Source organism: Nilaparvata lugens, chromosome 3, assembly GCF_014356525.2.
Source record: "Nilaparvata lugens isolate BPH chromosome 3, ASM1435652v1, whole genome shotgun sequence".
Taxonomy (NCBI): domain Eukaryota; kingdom Metazoa; phylum Arthropoda; class Insecta; order Hemiptera; family Delphacidae; genus Nilaparvata; species Nilaparvata lugens.
In genome coordinates, this window is record NC_052506.1 from 784,479 (window position 1) to 803,913 (window position 19,435).

Below are 19,435 nucleotides of genomic sequence, written 5' to 3' on the forward strand. Positions count from 1 at the left end.
AGACTTGTGCTCTAGGCTCAAACTAAACTTATATACAGCTTTTTTGCGGATGATGCCTATGTTTTGTGCATGGGTGTTGGAAAGTACGTTAGTGGATTGATGAGATAATCAAACGTCCATGCCTTCGGCAGGATTCGAACCCACGAACCAGGCGGTTCTAGCTAACCGAAGTTTGCAACTAGATCAACCCAATTTTAGTCAATGTTTGATTGAAAATACGAAATAAAAAACAACTAACGGTTGAATAATAACGGCTGTATTCTATGGCGGAAGAGGAAGACTAGCTAACACCTTCTAGCCTGAGGGCGCGGCCCTGAGACTTGTGACTTGTGCCAGACACATGTTGTGCAACTTGCTACGTCATCAGACTTAGCATTTACCGTTAAAGCTGCACTATGATCCCTGTCTATAACTGTATTCAGTTTCAAGTAGCTTACAAATACAGTGTATATAGGTATTCACGATGGAGCATGTACGTGAATACATATAGTTAATATAGATATAGAGAATGAACTGCAGTGTATTATAGAATACAGTAGATATAGATATAAAGAGTGAACGGAAAATCCAAGGCCGACAGGAAAGGTAAGCGACTTCAGTGTAAAACAGCATTAGTTGAATGAGCAATGGGCAGCTTTCAAGTTACTTTAAGATGACAGTATAAAATGAATGTGACTGTGTAAAAGCACCGTATTATTGTAGCGGCTTTTTTATATTGTCAGAACAGCTAATAATGCAAGACAGTCTCTCTCTCACGTGTTCATTGCTGAACTGCAGACTTGTCTGGCGTATATTTATTTTGTACTGAGTGTTCATAGAAGGTGTGACCACCTTTACATAGAGGAAAGATGGCATAAGATATATCATGGTGTTGTGTATTTTTACTTTCCTTGCCCTATTACCATAGGTAAGAAGAGTAGAAAAAAAATTAAGGTACCCCAATCTGTAAATTTCTATACGTTTCAAGGTCCCCTGAGTCCAAAAAAGTGGTTTTTGGGTATTGGTCTGTATGTATGTGTACACGATATCTCATCTCCCAGTTAACGGAATGACTTGAAATTTGGAACGTATGGTCCTTACACTATAAGGATCCGACACGAACAATTTCGATCAAATGCGATACAAGATGGCGGCTAAAATGGCGAAAATGTTGTCAAAAACGGGGTTTTCGCGATTTTCTCGAAAATGGCTCCAACGATTAAAGTTATACCTGAAATAGTCATCGATAAGCTCTATCAACTGCCACAAGTCCCATATCTGTAAAAATTTCAGGAGCTCCGCCCCATCTATGCAAAGTTTGATTTTAGATTCTCAATTATCAGGCTTCAGATACAATTCAAAGTGTGTGTGTGTGTGTGTGTATGTGCGTCTGTGTACACGATATCTCATCTCCCAATTAACGGAATGACTTGAAATTTGGAACTTAAGGTCCTTACAATATAAGGATCCAATACGAACAATTTCGATCAAATGCAATGCGGCTGAAATCGAGAAAATGTGATTATTCAATTGCAAACTGTTGGCAACTGTGGAAGCGTTATTGTCCTGTCACCAGCTGGCTCAGATCTTTGAATAGTAGGTCTTATGCGCGTGAACACTAGCGTCAGGTGATCAATTTTCATAACGGCAAGGAAAATAGTGTGAGTGCGCCACACCAGATTATATAATGCACATTTCCCTCTCTATTCACCTCTTTCTCTCTATTTTTGGGATAATCTGAATCTATTTCTACATTCACAAAGAAAGCAATGCTCACTCTCCACCCTACAATGTCAATTACTCACATTTTCAATTATTCTACAACATTTTCACCTTTCATTTGCTTGATGAAAAACCTCCATTCAGCTGACCACCAAATTTCGTAGTTTTCATTTTTTTTGTAGAAAGCAATTTGATTGTAATTTATTATGATTAATCTGGCTTTTAAATCTTTCTGGGAAGAGAAGTTTTACTTTACTATATGCGAGGTCCACGTTATAATAATGGCAGTGGAGAAAGATAGGAGACAGCGTTGCCGATTCCCTGCCTTCTATAGAAGTTTATATTTTATTACGTCTATAGAAGAGAAGTTTTACTCTATTACAGTGAGGTCCACGTTATAATGGCAGTGAAGAAAGATAGGAGAACAACGTTGCCGATTCTCACTGTCTTGTCAATGCCTTCTTGACGGTAGCTAATACCAGTTTATTAATTTAATATTAATTGTTCATTCTCTATTAATTTGTTCTAATTGTTTAAAATAATCAATTATATTTTATTGAGCAAGGAATTATATTTTTGAATAATTTCATAATGAAGATGAAATATTTTGTTATTAATTATTAATTCTACATTGTTAAAAGCCGATCTGGCAACAGAGCAAAGCGAGAGAAAGATAGCGCTATCCGCTTTGTTGAATGATAGACAAGGATAGCAATACTAATCAAAGACTGCCATTATAACGTGGACCTCATTATAGAATATTGTCTAAGAATATCAGGGATTTATTAAAAATTTACAAACAAATTTCAACTTGTATGGTGTGATCTTCACAGCCTTCCATAGAAGAGCTGATGCCGGTATATCTGATGTAATATTAACTGTCATCCTTGTTTAGAATAATCAATCATATTTTATTTGTCAAGAAATATATTTTCAATGATTTGATAATAAATTTTCATAATCGAGATTAGAGATTTTGTTAATTATATTTATAGATTGTTTAATAACGATCCGGTAACGTTGCGGGGGTAGAAAAGGATGCGCTATCTGCTTCGACGACTGATAGACAAAGACAGCAACACCATGTTATTGAAATACTGCCATTATAACGTGGACCTCACTATAGCAATGTGCAATCAATGTGAAAGGTGTGGGTAGAAAACTTTTACGATCATAGTACTCCAAAGCTCATCTCTCTCACCAACCTTTCCCCTTCATCTCATCAGTTTTTTTTTCTTCTTGTACGCCTTTTTCTTCTTCTTCTTCTTCTTCTCCTCCTGTTTTTCTCTTCACCTGTCTTCTTCTTTTTGGCAGACAGCGAGCAATGTTAAAATGGAAGAGTTGATGAGTTAGATAATAATTTATCTGTATAGAGAAAGCAGCGTACTGCCATTAAAATAATTAAAGAGTTTGACACTATACGCCCTTTGTGAATTACTGCCTACTGTGTATTCTTCTTCTTCTTCTTCTTCTTCTTCTTCTTCTTCTTCTTCTACTTCTCTTCTTCATCATCACCTTTTATAATTTCCTCTTCTACTTCTACTTCTTCTTCTTCTTCTTCTTCTTCTTCTTCTTCTTCTTCTTCTTCTTCTTCTTCTTCTTCTTCTCCTTCTTCTTCTTCTTCTTCTTCTTCTCCTTCTTCTGCTTCCTACTCCTCCTCCTCCTTTTCTTTTCCCTCTTATTCTTCTATTCTATTCTACATCTTCTCTCTGGATGCTGTAAGTCTTCTTTGCCTCTTCATTCCTCTTATTGTTGCTATTATTATTCTCTTCTTTGTTCCGTTCCCATTAGCCTTGTTCTTCTCATTCTTTTTTCTCAACTTCTTCTTCTCCTTCACCCCTTCTCCTCCTTCTACTTCCACCCCTTCTCATCCTTCTACATCTCCTCCTCCTACTCCTCCTTCTCCTGCTTCTCCTCCTTCTCTTACTCCTTTTCCAAGCCATCTTCCTCCTTCTCCACATCTCTTCATCCTTCTCCCCTTCTCACCGCCTATTATTTCTTCTCTCTTCTTCTTCTTCTTCTTCAAAATTTTTCACCTTCGCCTGTCTTCTGTGCCACTTTTATACTCCATTTTCCACCATATTTTCTTCCTCTTCTCTTCTCTTCTTCTTCTTTTCTTCTTCTTCTTCTTCTTCTTTTTTTCTTCTCTTCTTCTTCTTCTTCTTCTTTTCTTCTTCTTCTTACTCTTCTTTTTCTTCTTCTTCAAAATTTTCACCTTCGTCTGTCTTCTGTGCAGACGTCTTTCTTCTCTGTCTTTTTCTGTTGAATAATTATATTCCACCACGGCTTCAAAAATCAAAACTAGTTCATTGTCCAATCTTTTTCTACTGTCGTTTTCGTCAGGAACTCGCTGATGCTCGTTCAATAGAATAATACAGTAGGCTACAGTGAGGTCCACGTTATAATGGCAGTGAAGAAAGATAGCTGATACAGGTTTTTGATGTAATATTAACTGTTCATTCTCGTTCAAAATAATCAATATTATATTTTTCAATAATGTCATGATTAAGATATATTTAGTAATATTTCCTTCATTAATTCTACATTGTTAGAAGACAATCTGGCAACAGAGCAAAGCGAGGAAGAGATAGCGCTATCCGCCTTGTTGAATGATAGACAAGGATAGCAATTCAAGTGGATAGCATAACCTATAATTTTTATTCATTCATAGCTCTACCTTCATTGTATTATCATTCATTCAATCATTATCACCTAGGCTTAAAATACTCCTGGAAAGTAGCCTTTGAAAAATAATAGTTATTTGTATATCTAGAGTGACAAGTTACGACTTTTTTCCCGGTGGAAAAGTTTGAAGCCCGAGGCGAAGCGAGGGCAGCAATTTTCCTGAGGGAGAAAAAGTATTTTTCGCTCGTGATGTACACAACATTTTTCCACCATCTACATTTTTTTATAGAAACTGCAAATAAAATCATTCTAATAACTTACGTATTGGTGACAAGATTCCTAACAACATACCTAAATCTGAAACCTAAAAAACGGTCGTTTGATTTGCACTGCCGATGGCGCTATCTATCGGCAAAAGTTGTAACAATCATATCAGCTGGGCAGCTACCAAAAATGGCTGACTCCAGATCACGCGGTTCAGATTTGAATTGCAGATCAAAAATATTTGTGGGCTGGTATTTTAATAGAATAAAATATTTTAAAAATTGTATAAATTTTATCGTCTACTAATATTAAGAATATAATATTATCATCAAACATATATTCATGAGTTGATCAATTTCTGGTTGTGGTATTGAATTCAGTTGACTCAATGACAGACACCTCTATTATGCTTTCTCATCTGAGCTTAGACCTTCTAACCTATTACAATGTAAGTTTCAAAATAGAGATGCTCCCCATGTTATTTAAATGGAGTCACTTTTACTCCCTAGGGAGTTTTTCTGTTTTTTACTACCGAGAGCGAAAAAGTGACACTTTAGTATTAGGTTTCAGGGAGTAAAGTAAGTACTTTAGACAGTAGGTGGAGGAAAATACCATTGCTAAACAAACACTACCATTATAACGTGGATCTCACTATATAAGTTCGAATTTGAAAATGAAACTGAATTTGAAATATTTGTTGCAGGTGCAGAATGGTGTGTCGGGGGGTGTTGGCAGTTGTGATGCTGTTGTGCGCATGCGCAGTGCATCACAGCATCGCAGCTCCAGCTGCTGAGGTGGAGTTGATCACTGAACCAAGGCCTGGCGAAGAGTATGTCCTAGTGCAGGGTCACAAGGCTCAGCAGAATACTGCCGCCGAAAAACGTAAACAAAAATGATTTTCATAATAACTATAGAACAAAGTGACCAATTTATCCTCACCCTTAAAGAGAATCAAGTATCAGTCAAGAATCAAGAATCAAGTATCAGTCAAGAATCAAGTATCAGTCAAGAATCAAGAATCAAGAATCAAGAATCAAGAATCAGGAATCAAGAATCAATAATGTTTTATTGTCACAAATAAAATTGCATTGATAAAACAAGTAGGCTCTAGATATTTGGAGAAATACGACTGGTAGAAAATGCCCAAATCCCGGTTCTATTGAGACACAAAATTCAACAGACTTTTGAATCTATAGATTTAATGTCCATTAGATTCAGTGAGTCCTTTAGACATTGTTTATAAATGTTTAAAACGTGCAAAGCACAGTCAATAGTCGAGTAAGGTTTTTAGGGGTATTTAACTTTGCCTTGTTTACAATTTTTTGTATTGTTGGCTGAGAATAAATTGAATTTTATTTTGAAATTTGAAATAAAAACACAATATATCATCAAATTCTACAGTTTTATTTGGTGCAGGACCATGGCTTCGTAGCCACACAGGTCACATTTTCAAGCTGAAAATTTAATGAAATTTTATTATATTATGGAACGGTTCTAAAACATCGACAGTGACTCAGTCGAATTTTTGAAATTTGAATTTGAATTAAAGCCAATTCTTTTTTGAGTATAACAAGTATTTTATATGGACAATGTTTCTGGCAAGAGTCCCTAAACACCAATCCCCAATGCTTTCAGATCAGCATGAATCATGATTCTTACAAATTATTCGCCCCATTCAAGTTCAAGTTTATTCATTCATCTCTTGTACAACATAGAAAATCAAATTGACAATGTACATACAAAAATTATTACAAGAAATAGAATGTGAACCATTGTAGTTAAGACACTGATTCAAAGCTATTCTGTTTTCAAAATTCATTATTAAATTATTGAAAAATATAATATCATGCTCAATAAAATATAATTGATTATTTTAAACAAGAATAAACTGTTAGTATTACCATAGAGAAACAAAAGCGTAAGTAGATATCCCATGGTATAGAGCGTTTATGTCGCAACTTTTACTGTTATAAGCCGATTACTGTCGATTATTGTCGAATTTTACTGTTTTGTTGGGGTAGGAGTGTATGAACGGCACAATATGAGAGACTACCAGTGTCACACAGCTCCACGGGAAAGAATTACATGAACTAGCGGCTTGAGATAACAGTAAAAGTTGTGACATAAACGACCTATACCATGGGATATCTACTTACGCTATTGTTTCTCTATGGTATTACATCAATAAACCGGCATCAGCTACTGTCATTGAAGGCATTGACAAGACAGAGGATCAGCAACGTTACTCTATCTTTTTCCCCTGCCATTATAACGTGGACCTCACTATATTATGTTCTTTAATAGGCTACTTATCACGCAGTTCAGCTCAACCCCAACCTTCCATTAAAATTTAATGTTCATCAAACAAAAATCTAAATTGAAAGCTGTCAAAGATGATAATGCAATCTCTCATTTCTTTCCATCTTTCAATACTTTTTTAATGATTACATCAAGGTAAATGCCATTTCTACTTATCAATACCCTACCAGGAATATGAGGAGAGTTGAGTATTATTTTGTGTAATGATCACACAGAGTTGAGTATTATTTTGTGTAATGATCACGTAGAGTTGAGTATTATTTTGTGTAATGATCACGTAGAGTTGAGTATTAATTTGTGTAATGATCACACAGAGTTGAGTATTATTTTGTGTAATGATCACACAGAGTTGAACACCTCTTGAAAGTACAGACAGAACAACATTTGCTTCCTCATAATTCATTCAACTTATATATCAATGAATGATCTGAATCACTTTTAGAGCTTACAATAATTATATTCAGAGTAGCGCGAATCAGTTATTGGAATTGCTGTACTTTCAAAGGTTACTATGCCAATTGCATTTTATTGGACCACCTTTGGTGAGTCAGGGACAGGAAGTTAAGACTTAATTGAAATCATGATATTTGTTTTGTTACCTTTTATTCATGATTCAAGTCACATAAGTAAAATTATTTTATTTTGTGGTTTCAATAATTAAAATTTATAGTTTAATGACATAGTTCCCTTGAACAGTCATATCTTCAATGTCATTTTTAATCAAATATTTGATAGTAGTCAGCACAAGTCCAATAAGGAATCAAATTTTCCATAAAAATTAGTCAAACATCTATGACTATCATTATGAAACGGGTGCAATAGTTTGGTTGAGTTATGCGCTAAGGGGGTTTCTATATGATGTTTGAAATCATAATGCTAACGCTAGTCTACATGTATGAATTCTAATGCTAGTCTACGATTATTACATGTGGGTTTCATTCCGTGTTTAAACCAACAGCTGATCCACCTCCGTTTAAACCGATATGGTGCTTATTGGTCTAATTATAAGTGTAGTTCTAATTGTGATGATTCAGATTTATTTGTTGGTGGATTTCAACTATATTTATTCATTATCAAACGAAAATCCAAAGTTGAATGATTTCTGCTGCTGCAAATATTGACAACAGGGTTAACAGCTAGTTGGAAATTAGATGAGAGCTACTATCCAAAAATTATTTGCCAGCCCGGGAATCAAACCCGGTACTCCTAATTGCTAGTCAGGTATGCTCACCCTTACACCAGATTATTTATTTATTCATTTTTAATTTACAACATTCACACTATACTTGGTAGATTATCAATTGATTTAATATTTTTTCTAAATTTTATCAGCAGGTGACTTCTCGACAGCACACCAGATTCCGTCGGTGCAGGAAAAACAGGCGCTGACTAGGGAGGCTGCTGAAAAGGGGCGCAGTTTTGCCACGTCGCACAAAGTCTCGCGTCCGGCTCAGGTCCCCAACAAAAACGATGAGTCAGCTGATCAGCAGCTGAGACGCGACACAAGGCAGACGTCGGTCGCGCCCACGCAACGTAAGTGGTTCGGAACACACCTACAACTCTAGTTTTTCCACCATGCACAAGCCTAAAATCCAAATCAAAATATTGTTATTGCAGAGAACATTGAACAATGTTATAGCAACGGCAAAATATTCAAGTATTTATAAAAAATACTAGAAGCTTCTTCTCCGCTATTATAGAGGTAGGCCTACTTACCTCTCATTATCCACGCACAAGTCTAAGGTTTCGGTGGGGATCATTCTCACCGAAAAATAAACATCAAGTCCATCAGTTTTGGGTTCATCCTGTTGATTCTCTCCTAATCATTAATTTGATATTGTGATTGTGGTATATAATAAATAAATATCCCTTGCATTATTGTGTTAAGATTCTGGGATGTAGAAATATAATCTCGCTTACCTTTATTTTGAGTACCTATTCCTCTGTTTTCTTCCTTCTCCCCATTTCTCCCTTCCCTTTTTTCCTCATTACTTCTCTTCTCTTCTTTGCCTGCCTATTACATGCGAAACCATAGTTGGCTAGGTATCTTCCTCTCTTTTTTCTCTCTTCTCCAACACACCCAACCACAAAGCCCATGGTTTTTTATATTTGTAACATTTTATTGTGTTTTATTTGTTTCGTAATTCTATGTAATTTTGTTTTGTCTTGTTTTGTGTGTTTTTAATAAATTGAAAATTGAAAAAATAAAATCCTTATAAGCTTCATAGACAAATCAAATATTGATGAAATATAAATTAGACTACTGCCTCATCTGTGGTTGAACTGAATTACTAATAACGTTTAATCAATAATTTTCTATCTAGATTTAGATAAGCAACTAGTCACTAGTCACTCTAGTAGACGGCCAAGTAAAAGCAGTTGGTCGCTTGTCTATTCACGGTTTTTTTTTTGGATAAGTAGGTAGAAATTGATTTGCAGTATTTTGATATGCTATAAATTGCATTGAAAGCATCTTTATTCACAATAATTTACAGATACATAAAAACAGTGTCAATATTTATCAAGACAAACAAAACTTGAGAAAAATAATTGAGATAAATCATAAACTCTAGACAGTCAGATCTGTAAACTTTAAAAGGAGTACAGTGATAATGCTGAATATTCCTTGGGTTTCTCAATGTTTTAATATTTTCTATTGATTGTAGTTCTATGGGTATCATTGCAAACAATTTTCTTCCTATTTAATGTGTTCTTCTTTAGAAGATTTCACATATGTCTTTTTTATAATCCTCCCAAAACTAGTATCATAGCCATGAGACTCATTTCTAAATTCTAGTTTAGGGTAAATTCTAATTTTTGAATGAGTACATCAAAAATAATATATTGTTATAGCTAACCAGCAGCGGTAGGTGAGATTAAGTGAGATTGTGAGGATACCAAGCTGATAGAAACCAATTTGACAGAATCCATTTGGCTATTTTTAGATTTATTATAATTATTAGAGCCTTTTTCTCTTTAAGGATTCTGTCAAGAATGACCTATATTAAATGACGTACAATATTAAATGTACGATGTACTTAAAAATAAATCCTTTTCATATTTTTAATCTGTCTTTTATTAACTTTAATGTATTTCATTATTAAATAAATAAACAAAACATCCTGAAAACTTTTACTGTGAAACACACGTTTTTACTCCATAAAACTTCAACAATTAACTTCATTAAATGTAAGCCCTTTCACAAAATTTTCCCCTGTTCAGCCCCCCCCAAAATAAAATTCTAGATCCGCCACTGGCTTGAAGCCTCCCGCTGTGACGACACAACATTGTATTACGACATGTGTATCATGCATGTCCTATCGTTAGTAGCCAGCCTCAGACGGGCTGAATTTTTTTCGTTTGTTAGTCAGATGCATTATCTATTTTGATGTAAAACTATACGAGTGAAATAGACGTTTCACATTAAAAGCCATGCATATTTTTGAAGATACGAGAAATAATTTCATCGCGTAAGATGTCCGTATAGTTTAGGCCTTACTCTCATACAACTTGCTACAAAATCTTGTTATAGAGATTCCGTAAATTAGACTAATCGGTTCCTATGGATAGTAGGCTAATCAATAATTTTATGAAGTTTTACAAATGATATAATGATTGTGTAGTAAATATTCTACAAAAAACTACCCATATTCAGGTGGAATATATCATTTTATTTACCATTCTATTTCTCATCTAGTTAAGAGACTAATAAGCTATTCTATTTTGGCTTAAATAGATAAGAATATTGCTTGTGAAGGTATGACCATCAGCCTTCTATATCGGTTAATGACTAGAATATTATTTAGTCATATCATTTTGATCATAAAGTACTAACTTGGCTAGAAATATATTTTTAACTTGAATTAAATTAACTAATTTTTTTTATCTCTTGTAAATTTTCTATAAAGTGAACGGTTTTCGTGAAATTTGCAATCAAAAATTTAAAATGGCCGCCATTTTGAAAATTAACATTGAAAATTTTCATTTTATTTTTTAAAATTGAGTCTTCATAGCATAAATATTCATGCAAAATTTCAGATCAATACATCATTTTGTTCTTGAGATAAAAATTCCTAAGTGAATAAAACAAAATGGCAGCTATAAGGATAACCGCTGAGTTTTTGACACTTGAAATACTACATTTGTAGTCTCCCATCATCCAGGAACAATTCCCTAAAATGTTCGACATTACTTCTGAAACACTCTGTAGAACAACATTGACATTGTCATACAGTTCAATACACAAGAATAATTACACAAACGTAATGCAAACAATATGCATTAATAAATTATAACTATGCAACATTCAACATTCTTATTATATTCCTCTAAGTGAGAGCAAAAATAACAAAACTTTTCTTTTGAAAAGTATTCTACTAAAAAATGTAAAAATTCTTGGGTTAGCCTGTTGTTCTTCCCAATGATTATTGGAAAGCCTCTTCAAGGCTCAGTTTTTGAATTTTTCTTGGATTTCTAGGCAAGAAAAGCAGAGCCAGTCGTCAAGAAGCCGCATGAAAAGAAAGAGACCAGTCCGAAAACAAAGCCTGTGCATGAGGAGATCGAAGACGATGTCTACGAATATGAGGACGTTGAGGAGGACGAGGAAGAGGTGAAGAAGCAGGAGAAAACAAAACACCTGACAGACTCCCGCTACAAGGTACCAGTTAACGAGGATAAACAATCCGAGGATAAAGTGCTCAAGCAAAAACTGTTGAGGTAAGTCATTCCCATAGAGAAAAGATAGTACCTATAAGAAGATATCCCATGGTGTTGTGTATCGAGTTGATATGATACTGTATCATGTGTAGTGATACCGTATCATTTAGTGGTGATACTGTAGTTGTGTATCAAGTTGATATGATACTGTATCATGTGTGGTGATACCGTATGATTTTGTGGTGATACTGTAGTTTGTATATCAAGTTGATATGATACTGTATTATGTGGGGTGATACCGTATCATTTTGTGGTGATACTGTAGTTGTGTATCAAGTTGATATATATGATACTGTATCATTTTGTGGTGATACTGTATTATTAATGGTGATAACATAGAAAAAAGATGGTAGTGATACCAAAGAGAATGTTCCACCTCGCCTGACTATATAATTCAAGCCGTCAATGGGCGTGAGGCTGTTACATATCAGCCGGGACCGTCAACTTAACGTTTAATCATAGAGAAAAGATGGCATAAGAAGATATGGCATGGTATAGGGCTTTTATGTTCCAAATTTCACTGTTAACTCAAGCCGATAGTCCAAGTACAGTAGAACGTCAATAATCCGGATTAATTGGGACCGGGCCCCATCCGGATTATCAAATTATCCGTATTATCGAAATTACGTTAAAAAAACGGCCAGCACGCACTATTCAAGAAACAAAGCTTTTAGAATTGCATATACAGTATTCAATTATTGGTAGGTAGAGTATTAAGGTGCGTACAGACTTTCGCTCTGCTCCGCAACCGAACGTCACTCCAGCAGAGCGATTGATGATCGACCGGCGAGCAACAGTGGTTCGACCGGGGAACGCGAGAAGATCTAACATCTTCCGTAACGTTCATTGTGGGTGCGTGGGCGGAGCGACTGTGGTTCGATGGAGGAACGAGGGCGGTACGAGGGCGGAGCGTGCTCGGTGCGGGTTGGAAGCGCGTATATGTGTACGCAGCCTAAGGTATATAAGGAGTATACGACCACTCGCTTTCTCCTCGCTTCGCGCCATTTTCTCGTCGCCCGCTCTAAAGTAAGGAGCTTAGCGCCGAGGGCAGAAGGTACGAAAATTTTATTTCTTGCCAGAGACGAATCCGGATTATTGACGGTCCGGATTTTTGACGTCCGAATTATCGACGTTCAACTGTAGTTTTTGGTCAAGCTATGTGACGCTGGTAGTCTCTCATACTGTGCCGTTCTTACACTCTCACCCCAACAAAACAGTAATAATAGGCAATAGTGCAACAACTGATCGTTTCACCATGACATTTGATGGGGGTGTCAGTGACACAATTTTTGACTTTGCAGATTAATTTGGACTAGTTAGTAATTGAACATAGCAAAAGTGCGCATCTTTATCCCCTCTGTTGAAGGTGTGGAACCGCTGAGTTAACACTTGTTGCAGCAATGAAAATTTCACCCCCTACATTGAAACTGCTATAACTAGAGAGGAAAACTTGGAATAGTGAAATAATACATCATTTTAAAGAGAATTCAATGCTCGACAAACCTACGATAAGCATAAGTTTTTATGATGCATTGTTGGTGAGGTAAAAGCCCTGAAACCCTGAAAGGGCAAAACATTGGATAAAACCTGTTATTCGAACAATTAGCCTTCAAGAGCGAATATGTTGGCAACATCACAAAATTCCACTGAACAAAAAGTATAGAGAATTTATCAAGCTTCATTTTGGAATAGTTATTTCAGTCGGTTGAACGCATTGTTCTCTAGATATGAGCGTGGAAGCAAAACGCTGCAAAATGCAACTTTTAAACCATCCTCATCCCCTTAGCACATGAGTTGGGAATCGGGACTTTTGATATGTTTTCCTCCCAACTAGTCTTAACAAAGCTGCAAAGTCAAAATTTTTGTTTAAAAGATTCCCTCCAAATTCCTTTGTCAATTGATCTATTATTGCAAAAATTGAGATTTCATACTCAACACTAAAGATGCTACAAAAGGTGTAGGAAAATTCGTAAAAGCGTGAAATTATACATCAAATTGAAGAGAATTTAATGTCTTATAAGCTCATAATCAGCATGGATTTTTTACGTCGATTTTTAAAAAGTTATAAGAGCAAAAATAGAAAAAAAATGGTGGCAAACGTGTTTTTTCCAAAAATGTCACACCTTCAAGAGCTGATATCTCGAAAACTAGTGGGGATATAAAAAAAGTTGCAGAATGAATATTGTGGGAAATTATGTAAGCTGTAATTTGTTATATGACAGTCAAGTACTTAGGATACATAGTTTTTGAGTTTTATGCGAGAAACCAAAAAATGGTACCTTTAAACCACCCCCATCCCCTTAGCACAGGGGGTAGGGGTGGGGACTTTTGATATGTTTACCTCCTAACTACCCTAAACAGAACTGTGGGGTCAAAAATTGTCTTCCCAACTTTTCCCTCTATAATCTTTCCTTGACTGGACTAAATCTTTGTCATCGACAGAAAGATTGTTTATTTTATTTGTTGTCAATATTAACGTTAGCTTCTCTATGTTGCTAATAACAAACTTGCCGCTTGTGCGACAGATAAAAATAGGTACTTGAAATGGCTTTCATGATTGGCATTGACTGAGTTTACATTAATACCCAAAATTTAGCTTTGGGGGCAGAGCTCGTTCGTTAGGACTGTGAGTAAAGTCTGGCTGATCCAGTGAAAAAGGCTAGACTTCGTCTCGTTTTATAATACAGCTATTCTGTCACAGATCGGGCAGTTTAAAAATAATTGTATTATTAAGGGAGACGGGTACTGAACCTATTCATTGGTTCAGTTAATTTTTTTTTAATACTAACTGTAAAGTCGCTATTAAACCAGTGAATGCCATATTCAAAAGGTAGGTGACTACTGGATAAGATCATTGTTCTTAATTAATTTTCATAACCACAAAGATTGAATCATCATTAGCAGCAAGCGAGTGTTTTCCCCATTAAATTCAATTTTAATATTGTATTTTTATATATATAAAATTGAATTTAATGGGGAAAACACTCGCTTGCTGCTAATGATGATTCAATCTTTGTGGTTATGAAAATTAATTAAGAACAATGATCTTATCCAGTAGTCACCTACCTTTTGAATATTAATTTTTCTCTATCCCAAAAAGGTAATATATGAATATATATATATATAATATATATATATATATATATTATATATATATATATATATTATATATATATATATATATATTATATTCATATATTACCTTTTGGGATAGAGAAAAATTAATATTCAAAAGGTAGGTGACTAATTTTCTCTATCCAAAAAGGTAATATATGAATATATATATATATATATATATATATATATATATATATATATTATATATATATATTCATATATTACCTTTTTGGGATAGAGAAAAATTAATATTTATCATATTCAACCATGTAAAACCAAAAGATACCAATTAATTAAAGTTCTAGTTATTCTGTTCTCTTTTTGTTATCATAGTTCTTTACCCTCCTTACTTAATTGGTAGAAGCGTCTCATCCTGCTTACACATTGACTAGATTTTTCCAGTCTGTGAGCTTTTGTCATGTAATTGATAAAATGTTATCTATTTTCACAGTTCCATCAAATCAACAGAAGCCGCCTCGCTGCTAACAAAACCAGCTGATCATTATGAGCAAGATAAGAAGACTGAAGAATCAACAGCTGATCTACACGAAGAGAAAAAGACATCAGCTGATCTGCGCGAAGAAAAGAAGGCATCAGCTGATCTGCACGAAGAGAAGAAGCCAGTCCACTCGAAAACAGCTGATTCCAATTGTAAGTATGTCTTTACATTGTAGTATTATAAGGAATAGTACAAGCTAAGGTTGGTTTTCATCTTTCAGATTAAACCGGGTGCGGCAGCAAAACTTCCTTTTTTGAAGTGAACGCCATTCAGTCAGCTGATGTCGTAGTAGGGCAAATTTGGTCTCGTTAGAGAGGTCAGATCATACAGTTTTCTTCCCGATATGTTCATTCGCCATCATGCATTGGAACAATGAGAAGCGTGCATTTGCCGTTGAGACTTATTTTTCGAACGGATGCTCTCTGATCACAACCTAGCGCACATTTCGAGATCGCTTTAATTTTGCCCCTTTGGCTACTGTCCCGGATCGGAAATCAATTGTTACGTGGGTCACTACCTTCAGACAATCTGCAAGTGCGACAAGACGAAGAACTGGAGTCCCTCGGCCCATTATGTCACCTGAGAACATTGAGGCAGCGAGAGTTTCAATGTCGAGATCACCACAGCGTTCTGCGCGTTAACATGCGTCTGCTCTTGGATTTTTCGATCGCTCTGTGGGCCGAATTCTTCATGATGATCTTCATTTCCATCCATACAAGATGGCAATCGTGCAGGAACATTGTGAACGTGACTTCAATTGAGGGAGCTCTTTCCATGACGCCTCAACTCAGTTTAGGAGCGATTTGGAGTGGCCAGCCCGATCTCCCGATTTGAATCCTTATGATTTTTCTCGATGGGGGTTTTTGAAATCCCTTGTTTATTTGAACCGACCAAGACCCCTTAAACAATTCGAAAACTATCAGGGAAGAAATTGCTAACATAACGCCTGCAATGCTGGCAAGAGTCATGACAAACGCCAGAAATCGGTTTACTCAGTGTATGGAGAATGGGGGACATCATCTACCTGATTTGATATTGAAAACTAATTGAAACAAAACATTATATAAATGCACATTACAAAAAATAAATACAAACTTTCTGATCCTTACAAAGAGTTCTATTTACTTGAACAAAAGGAAGTTTCGCTGCAGTACTCTGTAAATATTATTATACAGAGTGGCCCATAAGTCAGTTGACACGCTGTTCTGTTGTTAACTTTATAAATAATTTCTATTTTTCTGGCTCTAAATTTTGTAAAATTACGTGAAAATGTTTCAATTATTAGTGATTTGAGTGTGATATTTTTGTTTTCTATCCAGTTTCTCAACCTTCAAAATTCAAAATTCTTAGTTTCTGTTGTTTTTTAGTGAAAAGGGACTAAATTTCAGAAAAGTGGAATCATAACCTCATTTCGGACTTTTAAAATAATATTATCTAAATTTGGGAGAGAAATAGTACAAGGAGTATCCTTAGTTTTTCTCTCCCATTCAGTGCTTTATTGTAAAAATTATAATGATAAATAATAATAATAATATAACAATGAACACATTATTAACGTGATTATCGAAATCACGTTAAGAAAATCTGGTGTGGCGCACTCACACAACTTTCCTTGCCGTTATGAAAATTGATCACCTGACGCTAGTGTTCCCGCGCATCTCAAGTCTACTATTCAAATATTTGAGCCAGCTGGTGACAGGGCAATAACGCTGGAGACACACATGAGGTCTGCTATCTCTTCATAGTGAATGATTTAATAGAATCAACATTAATTTGCAATTGAATAATCACATTTTCTCAAATTTAAAGCTTATTTTCAATTTTAGGTGAACAACTATCAAACTAAACTGTGGCAAACAAACCTAATAATATTTGTATTGATAAATAGATGATTAATTATTCTAATGCCGCCTCCACACTCTCGCCAAGTGCGTACAAATGGCGACGAGCGCCAGAGTGTGGATGGGTGGTTCACCAGCGCTCGCCTTCACTTGCCTTCGCTCCGACTTTTGTCGAGGCGTGGCAAGCGAAGGCCAGCTCACCTCACTATAATAATACATTGATTCATTCTGATGTTATTTGATTTGATTTTGATTTACCTTGTCTATCATTCGACAAAGCACCTTGCGCTATCCTTTTCTAGCTCACCTTACTTAATACATTGATTTATTCTGATGTTATTTAATTTTAATTCGATTTGGATTCAATTTTGATGTTGACAGCTGGTGACGACACAAAGAAGTACGACATAGTTTCGGTGAAACAGCCGCGGAGGCTGACGGCGGCGGAGGACGAGGGCACGTTCGACTTTGTCGACACACCGTTGGGCGACAAACAGCTGACCGGAGCTGGCACGTCGCAGGCATCACGTGTCAACGTCAAGAAGGGACCAAACGGACAGGACTACGAGTACGAGTATGTCTACTACTATTACAATGACGACGAGGTGAGTCTGGACGCAACATATTTTGAAACATTGAATTGCTCGAATTAAGATTGTCGATCAGTTATTTGAAGCGAGCATTTCAAGTTACAGTGTAGCTTGGTTATTTCGGCCTAGTGTCAACACGGATGTGAGGTCATCTATTTATAGATCCCGCAGAAATATTAGTATCACATTGTGAAAACCTCGGATTTATCGTCAGTAAATTATAAAACCTCTTATTATAACGTCAAGGAAGTAGGAAATTGTTTGGTACTAAATCAAACTGTATCAGACTATGCAGATCCCATTGAGGACGGCTCGAGAAGCAGTATTGTATACGAGAGATGGGTTCAGCAAATGAGGCAAAGGTACTTGGAGTGGTGCTGGACTCTGAACTCTCCTGGCGACCTCATTTATACCAGCTAAAAAGCAAACTCAACTCGGCAGTATTTGTTCTTAGAACCGTGAAGAAATTGCTGGATACAGGAACGCTTAGAAGTGTTTATTTTGCTGTGTTCCATTCTGTTCTTTCATACGGTGTTATATTTTGGGGCAATTCAACTCATGCAATACATATATTTATTATTCAAAAGTGGGCAGTTAGTGATGTTGGGTGAATCTATTAGAGTTTATTTAGAGTTTATATAGAGTTTATTAAGTTGTAGAGATTATTTCAAAGAGTTGAAGATTCTCCCACTACCAGGTGTATATATTTTGGAGGCTCTTTGTTTTATTGATAGGAATAAAGATAGGTTCAATACAGGAGAGTGATCCACTCATACAATACCAGATATAGACAAAACCTCAGAGACGACATTCATCGAACTGGTATGTATGAAAGGGGGGTAAAGAGTGCAGTACTTCGGCTTTATAATTCATTGCCAATACGCGTTGAGGCTCTCACAGGTGAAAAGTTTAGAATTAAGGTGAGGGAGGAGTTGTTGCAGTTTTGTCTTTATTCTAGCGAGGAATTCTTTTTGCATAATGAAATGCAAAGATTGACAACTTGGATTATAATTGACAAACCCCAAATAATGTTTAGGCCCCTTTAATAGGTGGTCAGTGGGATTAAAAATGAAAATGAAAAGAAAAATGAAAAAAAAGGGCCGAGAACTGAGAAGGCAACGTAGACAGACGGAGATTTTTAGGCCGGTTACAGAGCTCGAACGACCGTCAGTGCGTACGTCAGTCGCGCTTGTCTTTTCCATAGATATTCCATGTATCCTTACAGAGCAGGACTGACGGCACGCATGCGCACGGTCAGGACCATCCGTTTTATACAGCGTACGAAGACCATCGGTCGAGCTCGTGCGCATCCGTTCCATCGGTCGACTGACGCGCTATTGAAACAAATAGAAGCTTTCAGAGCTGTACTGATCAGTACAGTAGCCTTATCGCAACATAACCAAAGTGCTGACACCTCTGAGAATCAGCTGATATTGAATTGAATAGCAGAATGAATGAATTCAATTAATATTGTCATATTTGAATTCAGAGCTTTTCTATACATTTCTTCAATCATTTCTAAATTTTTTATTGAAAAAATAATATATTATTAATATTATCTACATTTATTTGATCCGTAGCTTAAAGTGACTGCAAGTATTCCCAATGATGATACAAGCTCGAAATAACTCATCAAAATTTCTGATGGAAATTCTGAGGTAGTTGAAAAATGTATCTTCACCCCAAACAATAATGTATATAATGGTACTAAATTCCCTTTGAAATGTTCTTTGGGCGACTATCGGGTGGACTTGATATCTACG

The 19,435-nt window shown here is 35.8% G+C and overlaps 2 protein-coding genes across 3 annotated transcripts in view; both read left to right on the top strand.

Moving 5' to 3' along the window:
* The window catches only part of LOC120350154, a 54,200-nt gene extending 45,689 nt beyond the window's left edge, over positions 1 to 8,511 (top strand). The window contains exons 2-3 of one of the 2 annotated variants that reach the window (XM_039422574.1): positions 5,294 to 5,472; positions 8,242 to 8,511. In XM_039422574.1, the coding sequence (XP_039278508.1) occupies positions 5,301 to 5,472; positions 8,242 to 8,474 (405 nt within the window). In that variant the 5' untranslated portion in view covers positions 5,294 to 5,300 and the 3' untranslated portion in view covers positions 8,475 to 8,511. The remainder of the gene's footprint in view (positions 1 to 5,293; positions 5,473 to 8,241) is intronic. The other variant, XM_039422575.1, reaches the window with a different exon arrangement.
* Positions 8,512 to 10,384: 1,873 nt separating this feature from the next.
* Positions 10,385 to 19,435, top strand: part of LOC111048164 (flocculation protein FLO11) — a 48,019-nt gene continuing 38,968 nt past the window's right edge. Inside the window, exons 1-4 of the mRNA XM_039425286.1 lie at positions 10,385 to 10,390; positions 11,387 to 11,625; positions 15,194 to 15,393; positions 17,464 to 17,687. Of these exons, the coding sequence (XP_039281220.1) occupies positions 10,385 to 10,390; positions 11,387 to 11,625; positions 15,194 to 15,393; positions 17,464 to 17,687 (669 nt within the window). The remainder of the gene's footprint in view (positions 10,391 to 11,386; positions 11,626 to 15,193; positions 15,394 to 17,463; positions 17,688 to 19,435) is intronic.